Genomic DNA, 19039 nt, shown 5'->3' with positions numbered 1-19039 from the left:
AAAGAGTTCTAAAAAAATCTAGAAATAATAAATTACAAAAAATAGCGTACCTAATTATATTATATAAGTGAATTCTCTCAAGATACATTACACTTCAGTTTTAAGGCACAATCTTGACAACACAGCTTTTATATTTTAATAATAAAAATTATTTTAAATATTTCTATACGAACCCGTTAATTACACTATTTTAATTGCTTAATTGTTAAAATCTTTTATCTTTAGCGATTGTCGAACGAATCATAGATAAAAAAGTAAATGTTATAGTTGATTGACCCTTTGTTTTGTAAATCGTAATGTTTTAGTCTGTGGTGGGATAGTGGAAATGGCGTAGCGAAGTGTAAATTTGTTTTTACATTTTGTATATAATTTTATTAGACGCAAATCCATAAGATTTAAGCAACCCATGTAGTGTATTAAGTATTATTATTTCTTCTGTGCTTATTGTTCATATTGTTATTCAAGGCAAAAGTGGCCTGATTTTGACTGTGGCTTTTGTTCACATCTATGCAGAATATATTTTATTATAGTGGTGTTGGATATTAAAGAGTGCGATGCATACAATATCAAGTGCTGATAATAATGTGAAAACCTTCAAAGCGAAAAGAAGTCATTCAGCTCAAGGTTTTATTGCTAGTGGTCCAAATTCAGCAATGAAAATACCAATGCCCCCTCGTTTATGGATCACAGGTCTGTGTTATTATGCAATAAACATATGTATTAAGTGTTCTTATTTCTGACAAGTTAAAATAACAACATCTTTATTCATAAACTCTCAGTATATCAATTATAAGTTGATGACAAAAAAATTATTATTAGATGTTGAAGATGAGTCGTCTGATGAAATGAGTGGTAGTATAAGAGATGATGGAGTTCCTGTAGAGAGGACGAGGGTGCGATCACGTTTCCGTCATCAAAAACAGCGCACATCAGTTTCAGTACCAGTTGGAATTTTTTGGGACATTGAGAATTGTCAGGTTAGATTTGAATAAACAATGGCTATAAGAAAAATAACAACAATATCAATAAGGATCCATAGTAATATTTTATGATTTATTGTCAGGTACCGAGAGGATGTTCTGCAATAGATGTGGTTGCAGCCATTAGAGCTAAGTTTCTTACAGGTAGAAGAGAAGCTGATTTTGTTGTGGTATGTGATGTGAGAAAGGAATCTGCACATAGACTGCAAGAACTTAATGATGCTCAAGTAAGTGCATAATAACAGATATAACACACAAGCTAATTTCATCTACATAAATAATACTACATACAATAATGTAATTAATGTTTTTATTGCAATTAAAAAATGATATATATATATATTTTTAGTTTAAAAAATTACTTATATATTAACCAACTTATTATTATTACTAGGTTAGTTTAATTCATGTTTGTGGAACCCAAAAGAATGCAGCGGACGAGAAACTAAGGCAATGTATGAGAAGATTTGGGGAATTGCATACAGCCCCTGCAGCCTTATTATTGATCTCAGGAGATATTAATTTTGCAGCTGATCTAAGTGATTTTAGACATAGGTATGTTTATGAATTCTTTTGCCGTAGACTCATATCAATTTAACTTTATATTATTTCATCTTTCACAATACATGTTATTTATGCTTCTAAGATCACTGCTTTTTTTTTGTAAGCCAATTGTAGTGTCGAAATTTTTTGAGAAATGGAAAAAAAAGTTTTTATTTCAAATATTTCAATTCAATTAGGAAAAATATGGAAGTGATATTGGTGCATAAACAGAATACCTCATCTGCCTTAATAGCCTGTGCCTCCTCGCATTATTGTTATAATGAACTGACTGCACATCTTCCAAGGAACCCCAAGGTAACCTCCAAGAGGATTGACCAATTTTTTACATTTTCAAAATATAGAAAAACATTTTTAGATAAGGTATAGAAATTTTAATGAAGCAAAACTTAAATCCACACCTTGAAAAGCATCAATTTATCCATTTTCTTAGAGGCATTAGTTGGAGTTAGACTACATTAAAATTTTTATATATTTTCTAAAAGTATTTGGCCAATTTTATTTATAATACATTCATTTTTCTTTTAAAGCATTTTTTTGGTATATCAATATTGTTTTTAAAGCAATTGTTTAAAAAGTTAAGTGTCAATAACAAACATACATACCATTAAATGTAATCAAGTCATTATAAAACATTTATTTATGATTATTTGCATAGTTATTTTGTAATATTTCATGTTTAATCTTTATACAAGGCTATTAGTAAAAATTGAGAAATACTAGTAATGTAGTGATAAGAAATGATGCCATTTTTTTTTTTAATTTATACTTAACTAAGCTTCTTGATATATTTGGTAAATAAATCTAAGTTAAAAAAGAAAACAAAATTAAACTATAAAAAACTATTGTTGAGTTTTATGTTATAAACATTGTTAATTATGCTTTTTTTTTTTGTTAAATTTCATTGTTACTTAAAAGGCACAGAATGAAAAATTATTTTTGGAAATGTTTAAAATTCATACATAGATATATAATTTATGAATGACAATGGCATCTCAAGATGCATCTCAGATTTGAGAACGGTTTATAAATATGGGCCTAAGATTTATCAATTTGTATGTAAGACATTGATTGAGTGAACTGTAGTGTGCATATGTTACACAGCACCTGTTGTACCAGCTGTGATACTTAATATTGTGTTTACATCCTGCTCCTGTGGTCATGAGATATTCTTATAGGTATACTTATATACTTATTTGTAGAATGCAGTTGCATTTTGATAATTAATTTAATTATTATTATTTCATATTTAATTGGAGGGTTACTCACAATTACAATAATGACGATGATGCTTTACATTATTGATTATAAATGTTATTAAAATGTAAGGAATTCTTAAATGTATATCATTTAATTTAATTTGATTATATTTTTTCCCTCTTGTTATGAGGCAAAGCAGCATTGAGTTCTTCCACTTACCATGCAATGCCTCTAGAATTTGGGAGAAAATGGGAAATGGAAATGGAGTGTCCTAACACTCCTAATGTAGTGTGTTCCCAGGTTTCATCTGTTTACACAGCTTGATTAGGGTATTGGCAAGGTTATCCCTACAATAATTCATATATACACAATTATATACTTCATTATTATTAACATCCACAAGTATACATTAGAAGACATTAATATGTGTGTATAAAGTAAAATAAAATAATTTTCTAAAGGTAAGTCAAACAGAAGAAGAAGAACCTATATGTGAAATGGAAGTAGTGAATCTACCGATGGATCAGCCGCCAGAGAGAGTGTCTCGGAGGCTTCGGAGACTCGCAGATAACTGTGGAGGGAAGGTCCTTCGTGTGACTGCTTCCACGGCAATGCTGAGATTTCCTACGCCTGATCATGCTTCGAGGTAGGTTTTTTATTTTTAATGTTCCATAACGCAAAAATAACAACCCATAAAGTATTGTTGTCTGTCTGCCCGTCTGTCCAGGCCATTTTTCTCAAGGTCGCGTGAAGGTATCAAGTATCAATATCCACGTAATTTCTCCTCTGTGTTAAGTTTCTAAGTCAACCCAACCGAGAGATACGAATGTTTATGGTTTTCTTGTATGATATTATACATATAATTTCAGTTTGTTTATTACATACTAGCGACCCGACTGCGGTTTCATTTTAGTTTTTAAAAACATAATAGTACATTCAGGCTTGTTGTGGCACACATAGTTGTGGGTTCAATTCTCACTCCATGAAATGAGACATGTCCTTTCCTTGCCCCGGTAACGAGGCAAAGCGGCGTTGTGTTCCGCCATAATTCGGCGGAATGTGCATAAACGAAACGGAACGGAAATTTCGTAATGTGAACGTAGTGACTTAACACTGGGTTCCCAGTTTCCCACTGCCTACCATGAGTTCAAATATGTACATATAATGTTGCATAAGTTTTAAAAATAAAGAATGGAAGAACCTTTTTGTTTTCTTATACGTTGGTATTAGATAATTTAATAATACCGCCGTCCACCGCTACGCTGCAGTAAAAGTGAAAGTATGAAAATCGTAAAGGAGGACAACGCCATTCGGAATCTTTTGACACACATACATTTGGTATACTTAAATATAATAACCTTTATTTCATAGTAAATTTATAAGAAAATATGTTTTAACAAACATAATTATGTTCAACAGGCTAGGTTTTTATACATAAATAAAGCAGTATCACGCTTTTGTCGCACATAGGAGGGTCGGCAGACGGAACCTGCAAATATAGTATGAATACACTCTATCCCCCCATTTTCTGACGAATTTTATAGACATTACTTGTTGAGTGGCAGAACTCAACGCCGCGGTTTGCCTCGATATAACAGCGAGGAATAGAAAAAAATATTGCTCTGAGTTTGTTGTTTGATTGCACGTCACAACGGCCTATACAATCTAAATCTAAAAATATATCGGAATAATTATAGAAACAATAATAGGAAAAAAAAACTAAGACATTATGAAAAACGCTCATTGATATACTGATTTTGAACTTAAAAAGCTAAAGTTGTAACATTTTTTTTTAGTTTTAAATATGAATTGCGTCCCCTTAGTTATAGTGACATTTCCTTTATTATTTCGATACTTCGATCTTTATAGGATCTTATATGTCATATATATTAGAATATTAAATTCTAAAACCTACACAATACAAATATGCACTTATTGAGGAAAATTAAAATTAAAGAATTTATATGTTTTATGATTTTATAGGTATATTATTTCAAAGAATATTTTAAGACGTGGCATATAGTTTCTCATTTGTGGCATCTAGAACACTGAGGTCAATGAACTCGGGTCAATTGATTGTATAAATATTAGAGGGTAGTTTGATATTCAATGATTCTAAGATTAAGCAGCGTCCACACGTTTAAATGACTACTTTTCTAAATCTAAATACTTTAGTAAAATGCCATAATATTATGTCACATATTATTATAACCAGAACCCAACAGAACTAAATGAATATTATGTTATGCCATAACCAATTTTTACTCGACTGCGAGACGTAAAGGAGGGTAATGTGTTTATCAACATATGTGTGATTTTATGTGGCGGTGGAATGACCAAACGAATTGGTGGACTCCGATTACGTTAATGGATTCGTCTTAATTATTCGCCTTAAGTCCATAGCGTTAACAAGACGCTATATTTTCAAAATGAAAAAATAAATATCGTTGAATCCTCTTATTTTTTTAATTTGCAGTAATAGTATTAATAACCGTGGACTCTGACATTTACTACCTCAGACAATAATAGAATTGGCAAATATTCCGTCTTATGATCCCAGTATATAACCCCCCCCCCCCCCATATAAACACAAAATAATAAAGAAAATCCAATATTCATAAATCAACGAATTATATCTTTACAATGAGTTCTGTAAAATCTAAATGGACACCGAATCCCGAGAATCATTCTATTCATATCACATTTATTTTATTCCCTGATAATTTTGTCTATTATATACGTGTGGAAGCAGCATTATATTCCGTTAGGCTTAAATTTTATACTTACCCTCATATGGTTCAATTTTGTTTACGTGAATGACTCAATTAAGATCGGCCATTACATCGCCGGGCACAAACAGGAACAGTTGCAATATATATATATTTAAATTAATTTTTTATACAACACAAGTAAATTATATTTTTTATAACTCTTATGTATTTATTGTGAAACGAAAGCACCAATTAATGAAGGCATCCTGATATAAATAGAAAATGATTTGTAGCGGGTGAGTTTTTCCTTAATTATATTGTAATTTAGTAAAAATATATACATCGTATATGCTCATATTTAAATTTGTATTGCGATACATTATGTTAAAAGAATTGAAATTAAATATTTTTTATGAAGTGTTGATTATATATAATGGAAAAGGATAAAACTTACAGCAAATTTTCATTGTTACTATTACGTTGCTATATTTTTGTTAAAATCATCACTTAATACGTTTGACCTTGTTTTTTTTTGCAAATGTTTTTTATATTATATAGTTGTTTAAATATAACAGTTTGTCAGTATTACGTTTATAGTTTACTTTTTTCACGCCATTTTAGTTTTAATATTACAAGCTGATTAAAGTAGACCATCGGAGTGAAGGATTATTTTTTCGTCCATTTTGCTCCAACGAATTTGATATTTACGGCTCAATGGACATTGGCTGAAGTCTCTTTAGTGTTAATTGAACCGTAAACAAGCTCTGGTTTAATCCGTTAGTTTAGAAAATTTTCTTGCTTTACATTTTTACAAAAGTAACGTAAAGATAATGGGTGCCACGTACGTTTTTTTTTGTACGGTAGTTTCGTTATTGTCTTTGACTACCCTACTTTTTTTTTTTCTAGATCTAAATTATATTGCCGTGGTCCGATTTTCTTTACCACGAGTGGTTTTGATTGTAATAATTAATTTTGATTTTTAAATTTTAAACTGTATTGGGTGTGTGATGCGTTGAATACAATTAAATAAAATGTTGTATATATTATTATTTTCATAAAATCTAATCTAATCTATCTGTACCTAATATATTGTTTTTTTTTAAATGTTGGAAATATTTGGAACATATACAGATTTATACATATAGAGAGTCTATTATTACATAGTACATCATGATGTTAGTAGACAGATAGAAATATTTTATAATCAGCATTACTGTTGTAATATAATCATAAATTTTTCTCAAAATTTGAATAGGAGCCTAGTGTTAAGACACTGCGTATCCCTACTTTCCGTCGTAACGATATTTATTTTCCGTCGATTTTTTTCGGGGCATTGCGTGTTAAGTAGCGCAACTCGACGCCGGGCTGTTGCCTTTGTGCCAAAGCGTAGAAAATGAAAATATTAATTACTAATTCGGTGGTGATCCTACATCCGTTGCGTTACAGTCAAGTACACACCTTTGTGCCCCTGCGCTACGACGGCATCATAGAATGCACAATATGACTTTTTAACCGACTTCTTGTAAGAAAAGGAGGTTATCAATTCGACTGTATTTTTTTGTATTTTATATAGATTATTTTAAAATATTTATTCCAAATTGTTTCAGAGCTTTGAAACGTATGGACGGTGAAGATGTGTTCGGACGTAAGATAAGCACTAGATACGCTCGCAACGCCTTACAGCCGACGTACTCCAGCGACGAGGGCTACAGCACCGCGCCCGGACAGACCAGGGCGCAAGAGTTTGTACAGCCGGTAAGGGGTAATTTATGTAGATTATTATATATTTTTTTATAAATTTTAATGATGTTAATATATTTTTCATTTTGAATATTTTTTATTTACTAGTTATTTTTGAGATATAACTATTTACTATTAAATATTTATTGTATTGTAAGGCAGCTATAGTGATTAATTAATTTAAAATGCATTGTATTTGTTTGATATTTTTGTATTTTTATTTTTTTACAGTTCACGATTCAGTACATAGCTATTATGTGTTGACCTGGATTAAAATTATCTTTAGAACCCCAAAAGAAATTTTATATATTTTTTTAAATTTCTTATTCAATTCTTTCCTAAATCTCTCATACCTGCTACCAAAAGGACGCGGTTTTAAAACCTGGCACCGTTCAATTAATATATATTAATTTTAATATTCGAGGCCCTCATATTGGGTTCATCATTGTGGGTTCGATTCCCACTCGGGAATTGAATGATGTCATATTTCCATTTCCTCGCCCTGTTTACAACTGCAAAGCGCGCCGTTGAATTCTACCGAGTACCTAGCCTAGAACATAAACAATCGGCGGAAAGTGAGAACGGAGTGTCTTAATACTAGGTTTCTTCTGTCATCCTGCTATATACGGGATACAGCGTGAAACAAAAACAAAATGAACACTTTTATAGCAGGCACCCGTAGTTCAAGTGGACAGGAGGCAAAGTATGCCCAGCGAGTGGGCGCTCGCGCTGCAGCAGCTGCCGGCGCCCACGCCCCCGCCTCTGGACTTCTGTCCGCCACCCGCGCCAATAAATCGCCCGCCTAGGAAAATTAGGGGGACGCACGGTGAGAATACATGATTTTCTTTGTTTTTTTGGCTACCCTATTATTTGCGGATGTTATGTTAAGTAGGTATGATATTATTGGCATTGTTTTAAAAGTGGTCCATTCTAGTTAAATAGTTTTTAACATGAGTTAAATATTATTTAAAAGCTCAAGAATTTGTAATCTTAAAAATCATAAGGAATATTGCACGATGTATATTTTTCTCCTCATATTATATACTCATAGTATTTTTAAGTACTTTTTTCCTACTGTTTTCTATAATTTGTTACCTATAAATATAATTTATTGACTAATATTTCATAGATTTTTTTGCAACAGACTTACCTTTTGAGCCGGTATTCGAATAAATTACATAATTTTTCATGTAATTTATTCGAATACCAAGAAAAATCATAAATTAATGAAATTTAATGATTTTTCATGATCTTTTTTGCAAAAGGCTCCAACCTGGACGGGTCAGGGTGCTCGTCCAGCAACAGCGGCGACGACCGCCGCGCGCCCTCGCCCTGGAACTCGTCCGCGTCCTTCAGCGAGCACAGCGAGGGCGAGCCCGAATGCACCGAGCTCACCGTGTCGAACCTGCCGCCCTACCATCCTGCCATCTTGCAGGTCACTTGATTAGGTCTTACTTACATCTGAGTTGGGAGATGGAAATAATTGAGCGTTGTGTATGAAACGCTTTGAGTGCTTTGTCGTCGGGGCAAACAAATAAATATATAAATTTTAACAAATATTTCATTTCCTCCAGTGGAAATCGCCACGACTGGCTTCAATCTTTAGCGTTCCTCGATAAATGGATTATCCTACACAAAAATAAATTTCAAATCATCTAAAAGTTTTGGCCAATTAAGAAATTATTTTTCATTATGTACCTATCGAATCAACAATAAAACCGTAATACATGCGCAGGAGATGCTCACAAAGCTGTTCAACCAGTACGTGCCAGTGGTGCGCGTGTCCGTATGGTCCACCAACGACGGCCCCCTCGCCACGCTGGTGCTCCGCTCCGAGTGGGACGCGCGCCTCGCCATAGCGCGCGTGCACAAGCGCCGCCTCGACATACAATGGGCCACCCGCCGCCTGGAGCTGTCCCTGGGCCGCCCCTCCCCCGCCCTCAATCTAGACGTCCTCAGGATACGTCTGCGAGCTATACTGCTGGACCAGAAGAACTATATGCTACCGCTTTTGAGATTGAGAGATGCTTATGCTAGTCGGCATTGCTGTGCTTTAACTACGTCGGATGTAGCTAAAGTTAAAGATACTGTTGTTATACATGAGGGTTTTGGGAGAGTGGTCCAGTTGGTGGACCACACGCCGATATCGAATTCGGAGTCCAAGGAAGCGCCCTGGAAGTGTCACTTGCATGCCGTTATGAACACTGGCCACGAAGACGGAAGTAGGATACTGCGTCCGGTCTATATGAAGATATCAGTGTTGGCCAAGAATACTCAGTTGCTGTTGGAGAGTCATGGTGGGATTTTGCCGTTGTTGAGGTGAGTAGTGTTCGTGTGTGCTTTTTTATTTTAAACTAAACTAGCAGATTCAATTGCTTCGCCCGCTTAAACCATACGAATATTTTTTTATATATTTATGAACTTATATTCAGTTTAAGGGATGAATTCTAATTAACGAAATATTTTTAAGTCTAAATTTCAAATTCTATAATACTTCTTAGTGGGTGTCCACGTTACGAAAATAAAGATCTGTACAAATTTTACCATTTTTGAATTCGAATTATTTATTAGAAAACATGATGATTGTTTATATTCAAATCCAAAGAATTTGTGTTGAGTCTTTGCACTATGTTGAGTGGCACAACCCAACTCCGTGCTTCGTCTTACTACTATCTTAGGGGTATGAAAATAATTTATTCCCCCAAAATGAGAATTGGATCAAAAACCATCGCGCCACTTCGCCCCGATGGATTTAACCATACAAATGAATCATAGTTTATAAATATTTCCTAACAGCTTCATTGAATGCTACGAGGCGATGTTCCCTCCGATGACGGTGGACAGAAGGCGCGGGGTGGCGCTGGAGCTGCTGCTGCGCTCCATCCCGTCCCTGGAGGTGCGTGACAGCCCCTCGCGGCACGTCACCTGGAGGACCAGAGCGGAGTCGCCGTCGCATAGTTTTCATAGTTAGTATAGTTATTGTGCTGTTTTACTGATAAATGTCCTCAAAAATAGATTTTCGCATGTGTCTTCCATTGCAGACAAGCTTTATTAGGAACATACCATTAATATTATTTATTCATTTCAACAGGTGAAACGTCTCATTCAAGCGGTGACCGCGATAGGCCCCGCACCGCGCCCGCCCTGGAGCCCATGCTGGCGCTGTTCGAGAGGGAGCTCATCGATCTGCTGCGGACTACCCCGCGCTGCACCATACCGTTTAGCAAGTTAGTATTTTGTTTTATGTATATAAATATTGTTATTTAATGATTGAACCATTCATATTTTACTAATTTGACCATTACTATCCTAAGTGTTGACTATAATTTGTATAATTTTAAAATATTTATATGATTTTTGGAGTTAGGTATATTTATGTATAGAGAAAAGAAACATAATTTTTTTATACTTAATATTCTTTGCAGACTTATACCAGCTTTTCATCATCATTTTGGTCGTCAATGTCGTGTTGCTGATTATGGATTTACCAAGTTGCCTGACCTTCTGGTGGCACTGGGCAACATAATCGTGGTTAGATTATATACTATGCTACTTATAAGACATAAATTTCTTCTTCCTTTTTTCAGAATATTATCTAAATTTACTTATTTTTCAGGTCTTGGGTTCTGGATCATATCGTATGATAACTATATCAGCAGCAGCACAAGGAAAACGCTGGACTACAGATCTTCTAAAAATATTGAAAGCTCAACCCGGTCGCACAATTTCCCTACGTGAAATTCCTGATTTATATGAAGATGTAATCGGTCGAGCTTTCTCCACTGTAGACTATGGAGTGTGCACCCTCGAGGAGTTAATGGATCGAGTGTCGCCACAAAGCGTAATCATAAATCTCGACGAGACCATATCGCTACCACGTGAGCCTCCCACCCCCGAGGAGCGAACCCGCACCGTCCAATTCGCCGTTCAAGCCGTGGAACTGCTCTGCTATACACCCAATTTGCGAATGGAATTTTTTAGATTCGTTCCCGCCTACCACGCCCATTTTGGCAAACAACTTCGCGTGGCGCAATACGGCTGCGTCAAGCTGGTGGAGCTGTTTGAGCTGATACCCGACGCGGTCACCGTATACTGCGAGACCTCGGGTGAGCGCAGCGTACGTCTATCGCTACGGGCGGCTCAAGCTATAATGGCGCAGAGACTGAAGAGCATCGCGCCCGTGCCTCTGTCGGCCTTCTCGTCGGTATACGCGCGGCAGTTTGGCGCAGCACCTTTGCCTGACGTGCTCGATGTGCAGTCGCTACAGGCGCTTGTGTTTGCGGCGGGCGGCTGCGTAGAGCGGGGGGTGGTGCACGGGGAGGGTGCGGCGCGCTGGGCCTGCGCCGCGCTGTCGGCCTGCGCGGTGCTGTCGGCCGACCGCAGCGTGGCGCGCGGCTCCACTGAGGAGTACTTCGTGTCGGCATTCCGCGCGCTCGTTGGCGTGGAGCCCGACTTGCCGACACTGGAAGCCGCCGGCGTGCTCGTGTCGGCCGACCGGCGCGTCAACCTGACGGCGGAGTGGCGCGCGGTGTGGCGCATCGCGCAAATACTGGCTGACCGCGAGGTCGACTGCCCCCTCTCCGCTGTGGAGATATTCCTTGAGTTTATGAAGCGGTACGGGCAGTCGTTTCCTCTTGATGAATTGGGTTTGTGTTTCTTATTTTATTACATATAAAAAAACAGCTTCGGAAGCGGCGGAACTCAACGCCGCGCTTTGCTTTAATACCAGAGCGAAGAAATGAAAATATACTACTTTATTCTACTTTTATTAAATTTAAATAATATTAATAGATTTATAAGCTTTACTTGTCATCTTTAAATAAAGTAAAATATTATAATGTAATTTTGAATCAGGTGTGGAAGGCGCGGAGAGGTTCCTCCAGCAGCACGGCGTGGTGTTCGCGGAGGAGGGCGTGCAGTGGCGGCTGCGCGAGGGCGTGTCGCCGCCGCCGTGCCGCGACGCGCTGCGGTGCGCTGTCGAGGACTACTCCGTGCACGACACGCCGCCTGGGCAGAAGGTATGGGAGGCAACTCTTGGGAGTCATTTAAGTGCCTTGATCACTAAGCGACATGAGTTATATCTTTTTATTTTTCCCACATATAGCATGGTAGACAGAGGGAACATAGTGTCGAACACTCTGTTTTACAGTTCATTTTAAGTAGCGCAACTCAAAACCTTACTTTGTATACCATAGCAAGTAAATGTTTTTTTTTCCCTCGAGTGAATATCGAACTCACATTAGTAATGTATAAAACATAATTTTATTCTTGAAATTAATATCAATTTGAAGCTTCCAACTATTTCCTTTATATTAAAATTACAAATGTCACGAATTTTCGTTCCGTTTTTATATATCTTATTGATTTCTGATTAAATATAAATTTCAATCTGAAGAAAACAATAATGTTGATTTCTGTACTTGAATGTAGAAACTTTAAAATATTTCTTAAAATATTTGAAGGGTTCGCGCGTATTCGAATCGCCTAAAACGAATATTTGGTGCTCGCCGCCTGCCAGCGCTCTGCCGGCGCCCACCGCTCTGCTCAGCCAAGACAATAGACGTAAGTTATGTCAATGAAAATGTATCTATTATATGTAATTATATAAAGAAGGATAGTTAATAGTTTTATGCTTTTTTCTCATAGCAGGGCAGGCAGTTAAGTCACTTAATTCTCCGCTTGTCGTACGATCGTGTGATAATCAGCAGAAATTATCTGCGCTTAGTCTCATCATAGTGCGAATCGAACCCACAACCGTTTTAGAAGACCTGCGCAGTGTAGACCTTAAAGTTTATTTTAAACCTTTCAGGGGCTTACCACAAATTACGTCGCAAGAATTTCATGATTTTTCTTTTTCATCGTCCTTGTCACATCTGGTCACTTAGTGAGACTTCCCCTCCCTCTTGTGATTTCAAATTAAATTAAACTGCTTTTTTAATTTAAATTGATTCCAAATTAATTTGAAATATTATACCATGAATCTCCTTATCCTTCCCCACCCCTTGCGACAACATTATATTTCGTCTACTTCCTTACCTCCTAACGTGTGACGTAATTAATGGTCTCTTATTAAGAAAACAGTCGAGGCTAGTCGTGGCGAATGGCACAAGTATGTGTAAATGCTATTGATTGTGGGTTCGATCCCCACTCGTGGATATGAAATAAATAATATTTTCATTTCTTTGCTCTGGTGTGGAGAAAAAGCGCGGCGTGGAGTTCCGCAATGCAATGTCAGGAAAATGGGGAACGGAGTGTCTTAACACTAGTTCTCTCAGCCTACTCTGCTGTATGCGGAATATGCGTGAAGCTAAAAAAAAATTCAATACAATATTCCAGGCCGTACACGATTGGCGGCCCAGTTCGATGCCGCCTAAAGCATATCCCACCTATCAAGCATTCCAAACAAACAGTACGAGCTATGCATGGTGTATACATTAAAAAAAAATAAACATGGAGAAATTTAAAAAAAAAAACAAAATAGTGAAACACGAAGCCGCAACGAATTTTGTCATCCAGACTAATGAAAGTGTCCTAATAATTGTGATGTCAATAACAATAATGTTTTAGATGGCGTATATTTTTGTGTGTTTTATTAAATTTAAGTCTTGGGCGTTCGATAAATGTTCTGTGCACATATTTATGATTTGTATGCGATTTTTTTTACGTGGGTGTGTGTCTGGCTGTGTGTGTGTGTGTGTGTAATTTTTTTTAATACATTGTTTATCTGATTTACGCTTATGGGGTTGCCTAAAATGTATGATAATATTTTCCTAAATTTTAAACAACCTCTTTTTTTTTTAAATTTGAGAATCTGTCTCACTAGTTTGTTAATGGGCTTTATATTTTTGTCTGTTTTACACACACACACACACACTTGTAAATGGAATAAACTGTTTTTTTTTTTAAATTGGAATTCGCGAGACTTTTTTTTGTATACAATAATATTGATTTTGAAATCATCAGGACTCGCATTACATATCATATAAAGATGGGGTCTGATAAGAACATTTAATTTTACTGCACTTTTAACATTTTTCGAACGCTGCCATTCTAACATAATAATAGTTAAAATGTTATTTTTTTTTAGAATTTTATCCACTGATAATTTGATCTCCAATGATTGTTCAAGTACACGTTAATTTGGCTTCATATGACTTAGTATAAATTCACTTAGATTTGTCGAATTTATTATTTTAAGACATTTATTAATTATCTGTATGTAAATTTCTTTTTGTTTTTAATGTCGGTGCCTCCATAGTTCAAATTAGAGATCGGCCTGAGTCCCGACAGTAATCCTTAATTTCTAATCTATTCTTGGTAGGTTTTACCTTTAACCATTGGAAATATTAATATAAATGTAGATATTCTTACTACAACTGTAACTCACAATGTAAGAGTCAATTATAGATGTTCAAATGTTTTTTATAAATATATTGCTTTTTATAGGATATGCTTGTGCCTGAAGTGCAATGATGTTGTTTTGTAAATTTTCTCCTTCATTTCCTAGTTCCACATTAATAAATTTAGCATATATTTTTTATAAGAGATTTGTATTTTTTTTTTAATTTCGCGGCCAGTCCAAAAATTTGTTTCGAACGACTGCCGTCATTATTTTAATTAGTATTATTATTATTATATAAATGTAATTATTTAATACTGTGACTTATCGCTAAGGTCAAATAATATTTAAATAAAAAACCGTTATGTATTAAGAGTTACATGAGGCGTTGGTGTAAGTAAATGTGCAATCATTTATTTAACTATCTAAATATATGTGATATTTTAGTACCAATAAACATGTTACATTAAAAGTTCAAAATGTCGTGCTAACTGTGTGTTTGTCTCTAATGTCTAATTAGGCGTACTGTAGAATGTCTAATTAGGCGTACTGTAGAATATCTAATTAGTTCAATTTCAAAATGTCCACTTTTTAATATTCTATATAGTGAACGTGAATGTGTCCATACAATAAGTATTTAGAGTAGCCAAAAAAAATTATTTTTTTTGTATTAAATTTTAAAAAAATGTTGGTAAAAAATATCTTTAGATAATAAATGTGGAGGCAATAAGGCCTATTAAAGTAACATTGGTTTACATGTAACATACAATGTAATTAAAATATTTAGTAATTTAATTAATTTCAAACTATAAAATCATAAATTTAATAATTTTTCTTGAGATCAATTTACATTTTTAATATATTTCGAACTGTTGTAAGGTACTTTTGAGACTGAACCCATTATTATTTAAAAATTAGACATGAAACACTCGAGCGTATAAATAAAATCAAACACACAAATTTTATGTGAAATCGAAAAAAAAATATATTTTTATGTATAATATGTACATATACATATCTTATTGATTGGTACAATAATAATAATCAATAAGCACATTTATTTACGAAGTTGATAATAAATCGAATTATAGTGTATTGATATTGATGTGGAACTCCGATAATATTATAATTATTATATTATATTATGTTAATTATTTACCGCTATCGATTATTACCTAGATATGTGAGCAGGCCCTTGCATTAGATGTCTATGTAAATTGTATATGATTTAATGCAATAATTGTATTTTTTTAACATTTTTAAAGTGTTACTAAACAATATGGGAAGACAAAAAATATTTTTAGAAAATGTATAACGAGAACGCAACGGAATTTGCTTACGCCTCCTATTAAGCGTTTATGCGTTTTGATGACTGCACGTATGGCTTGGTGGTCAGAGCGCTAAGACGATTACCAAGTGGCGCAGGTTTGAATTCCATTACGTTCAGAAAATGTTATAGTTTTTCTAAAAATAATTGTATTGTTTTTATGTATTTATTTATAAACACTGCCAGTCTGCATTTGAAATGTTTCAAATCAACACAAATATACCTGTCCAATAAATATAATATATTATTCTGCTGCAAATTCTATTTAAGTGATTTTATCTTTGTGACAATATATAAAAAAAAATATTATTTAAATGAAGTTCGATTCTATATGCGCAAAACATCTGTGAATTGAATTTCTAAAGACTGTAGCGGATAAGTTAAGTACTTTTAAGCCAATGTTGTTTTTACTTTTATGACCAATTATAAAGTTTTAAATTTATAAGCGTAAGATAGTTTTTAAGATTTTCAAGTACAGTAAGTGGAGACGTTTGTTTTTATCTGCGTCTTCGTCGTTCTGTGATCCTTAATTTCTCGTTATAGTTCCAACTAGTGAATCTATGATTGTACGGAAATTATACTTGCATGAAATGAATGTAGTGTTGGAAAATAAATGTTATTTTTTGATATATGTATTTTATTAGGATTCTGTACCTTGAAAGGACAAAAAACCGATCACTTTGGTGTCTGTCAAGGTCAACTATACCTTGGAGCTGTGAAAAAAATCAAACTTCTAAGCCAATGCAATCAAAAGATACAGCCATTTAAACTACAAGCCATTTATGAAATTCAGGGTACTTCCCGTGACCCTATAAATTTGGCAAAAGTGAGAACTTACAATATGAAAAGTGAAAAATGTTATGCATTTCATAGAAAAATTCATAACAAACTTATATTTGTAGTTTATTTAATACAAACACAAAAACTACTGAACAAACTTACAATACACTACTGAAACTATACAGCCTCCGAATATCATAGATATATAATTTATGTAAAGATTTTGTAAAATTTGGCTATATCATTACAAGAAATTTATGCAGCCAAAGGCAGGTTATTAATTAAATTTGTTATTAATATTGTCTCCTAGAATTAAAATTTGATAAAGTACAAGTTGTATTTGTGCAAAAAATCATGTCTCATTTGGGAGCACCTTAAATAATCAATTTATTCTGTTTTTTAGTACTTGTTGTTATAGTTGTAACAGAATGTGAACATTTCAACTGCCCAACAGGAGAACAGAGCCTTACTAATAGGCTATGGGTAAGTAACCCAAAAAGGTAGAATAACATTCACTTATCATTATTTTGTATAAAACAATAAATGAAACAGTTTGCACTATAACCTTTATTGCAAGATAAACATATTGTATCTACTTATATATTAACATGGTTTAAAACACTCATTTGGTTTGTTCAGAAAGGGGTCCGTGACGTCTTTCCCAAATCATACGATGTTTTTGTTTCATGTAGGCTTTTCTAGCATCTGCATATGCTCCTAGATCACCATCTATTAGATAAAAATAAGGAAAATGGTTAATTTTGGTTGATTGCTTGTTAATATTGTTGAAATCTTAAAAGTAAAAACCTGAGATTTATTAATTTATTAATGAATTATAAAAGTAATCATTTCTATAATTCACTTCTTTTGCAGCTTTTTAGTTGTCTAGATTTAACACATTTTTTAAATTTTCTTTCTATTTAAATTTGTAAAGTTTAATTGTAGTTTCATGGTGAAAATACAGGGAGGCAAAATTATCTTAAATATAATAATTCTCCGGAGTGGAAAAATTAAACATTTTTAAAAAATTATAGATAAAGACATCATAGTATGGTAACAGCATAAATAAACACTATCATAATGAGCTTGTGAGAGCAATAATCTTCTTTTAAGAGATAAAAAAAATTAAAGCTTACATTTAATAAACCAGGCTTCTTCAGCTGCTTTATATCTTTCCCATAGAGGTTTGCAAGTAGTCAAATGATCTGGTGTCTCATACATCATACAATCTTCAAACCGCATACGAAGAATACTTAAGATCTCAGAATCAACAGCCCTAAAAGAGAAAAAATAGTGTTAAGTTTAATTTGAATATCTTTTGTATATATTGAAGTACAATAAGCTGAAATTATAATGAACAAGTTCTACATATATGTATATAAAGAAAAAAATAACCTATCGCGCTTAAACTGCGCGTTGGCTTCGAAATCGCAGACGACATCATCGGTATGGCATTGGTCGATGGTAGGAACACGGCGGAATTGCCTGTGATACCAAGGGTACTTCTTCTGGTTAGGTTCCACAACACTCTCTGCAGCACAACAATCATTATATTAGCAACAAACTTACATAACAAGAAAAAAAATATTTAGTTGAAGCGGAATACCTCGGAACCATGTCACTGGGGCGTCTATAGTGTTATATACGGCGTTGATGAACGCTCTAAATACATTATCGTCGGGGGGACTCTCTCCTTTTACCATTTTAATAAGAATCTTACAGATGCCCTACCAAAAAGGACATTCAATAATGGAAATTTGACATTTCTTTCAGCTATAGTAATGACACTGACAAATCACAAATACGGATCACCATAGATAAATAAAAAAATTATATTTCTTTACATGGATAAATTACTAAAACTTTACTCTATTCATTTTGTTTAAGCATGAATCAAAATGTTAACAAAGAAGTACTGTTTCAAAAACATTTATGTAACTTTTTAAGTTCTGTTTAATAAAAAAAATAATTAGGAAACAACTTTACTTAACAAAACAAGAAACTTAATAAAAATAAAAAGTAACAAAGGAATCACAACAGACTGTTTATGAATAGGTTGACTTGTAGTTAAAATGGTGGATACAATCTGACCGTTGAGAAAACATCAAATTCTAATGTGCGATGTCTACAGTACTATATAATACTACAATACTATATAATTAGTTATAGTAGTTTATTATTATAGTATTGAAATGCGTTTCAAGTTTGAGAACGAGTTGGCTTTTGAATTTTTTTTCATGTAGGTATTTTTCTTACTTAACAATACATATTAAGCTCCATCAAAAAATGTTTTTTTACTTGAAAAAATTTTTTATTTGTTTATTTTAAAAGGGTATAGTTCAGTCGTGTCGATGAGATATGAGAAAATCTTGATTCTCACTTACAGAAAATACAACTAATT

General features: G+C 34.1%; 2 protein-coding genes across 3 annotated transcripts; one reads left to right on the top strand and one right to left on the bottom strand.

Annotated features, from left to right (window-relative positions):
* Positions 1-304: 304 nt before the first annotated feature.
* Marf1 (meiosis regulator and mRNA stability factor 1-like protein) lies at positions 305-16485 on the top strand. 2 transcript variants are annotated; one of them, XM_085198777.1, is made up of 17 exons: positions 305-690; positions 820-977; positions 1064-1207; positions 1375-1535; positions 1721-1838; positions 3203-3387; positions 7060-7207; positions 7865-8018; positions 8458-8627; positions 8928-9511; positions 9989-10158; positions 10284-10419; positions 10618-10723; positions 10809-11838; positions 12047-12210; positions 12655-12754; positions 13529-16485. In XM_085198777.1, exons 1-17 carry the CDS (start codon positions 555-557, stop codon positions 13564-13566), a joined length of 3702 nt encoding a protein of 1233 aa, XP_085054903.1. In that variant the 5' UTR covers positions 305-554; the 3' UTR covers positions 13567-16485. The 2 variants fall into 2 exon arrangements, with proteins under 2 accessions (XP_085054903.1, XP_085054901.1); XM_085198775.1 differs by having other exon boundaries at positions 7862-8018.
* Positions 16486-17182: 697 nt separating this feature from the next.
* Positions 17183-18420, bottom strand: ND-PDSW (NADH dehydrogenase (ubiquinone) PDSW subunit). The gene is made up of 4 exons (XM_085198780.1): positions 18245-18420; positions 18034-18169; positions 17775-17914; positions 17183-17367 (listed from the first exon to the last, which is right to left on the bottom strand). Exons 1-4 carry the CDS (start codon positions 18339-18341, stop codon positions 17261-17263), a joined length of 480 nt encoding a protein of 159 aa, XP_085054906.1. The 5' UTR covers positions 18342-18420; the 3' UTR covers positions 17183-17260.
* Between the last annotated feature and the right edge of the window lie 619 nt (positions 18421-19039).

This window comes from Heliconius melpomene, chromosome 15, assembly GCF_056956725.1.
Source record: "Heliconius melpomene rosina isolate 202511_hmr_F chromosome 15, ASM5695672v1, whole genome shotgun sequence".
Lineage (NCBI taxonomy): Eukaryota > Metazoa > Arthropoda > Insecta > Lepidoptera > Nymphalidae > Heliconius > Heliconius melpomene.
Note: the sequence above shows the minus strand (reverse complement) of the source record. Positions and strands in the feature narration are given on the sequence as shown.

Coding starts and splice junctions, on each gene's coding strand:
- ND-PDSW (XM_085198780.1), bottom strand. CDS start 18,341: ATGGTAAAAGGAGAGAGTCCCCCCGACGATAATGTATTTAGAGCGTTC. Junction 17,915..18,033: donor GCGCAGTTTAAGCGCGATAG/GTTATTTTTTTC, acceptor TTTCTCTTTTAG/GGCTGTTGATTCTGAGATCT. Junction 17,368..17,774: donor AGAAGCCTGGTTTATTAAAT/GTAAGCTTTAAT, acceptor TTTATCTAATAG/ATGGTGATCTAGGAGCATAT.
- Marf1 (XM_085198775.1), top strand. CDS start 555: ATGCATACAATATCAAGTGCTGATAATAATGTGAAAACCTTCAAAGCG. Junction 1,208..1,374: donor AAGAACTTAATGATGCTCAA/GTAAGTGCATAA, acceptor TATTATTACTAG/GTTAGTTTAATTCATGTTTG. Junction 3,388..7,059: donor ACGCCTGATCATGCTTCGAG/GTAGGTTTTTTA, acceptor AAATTGTTTCAG/AGCTTTGAAACGTATGGACG.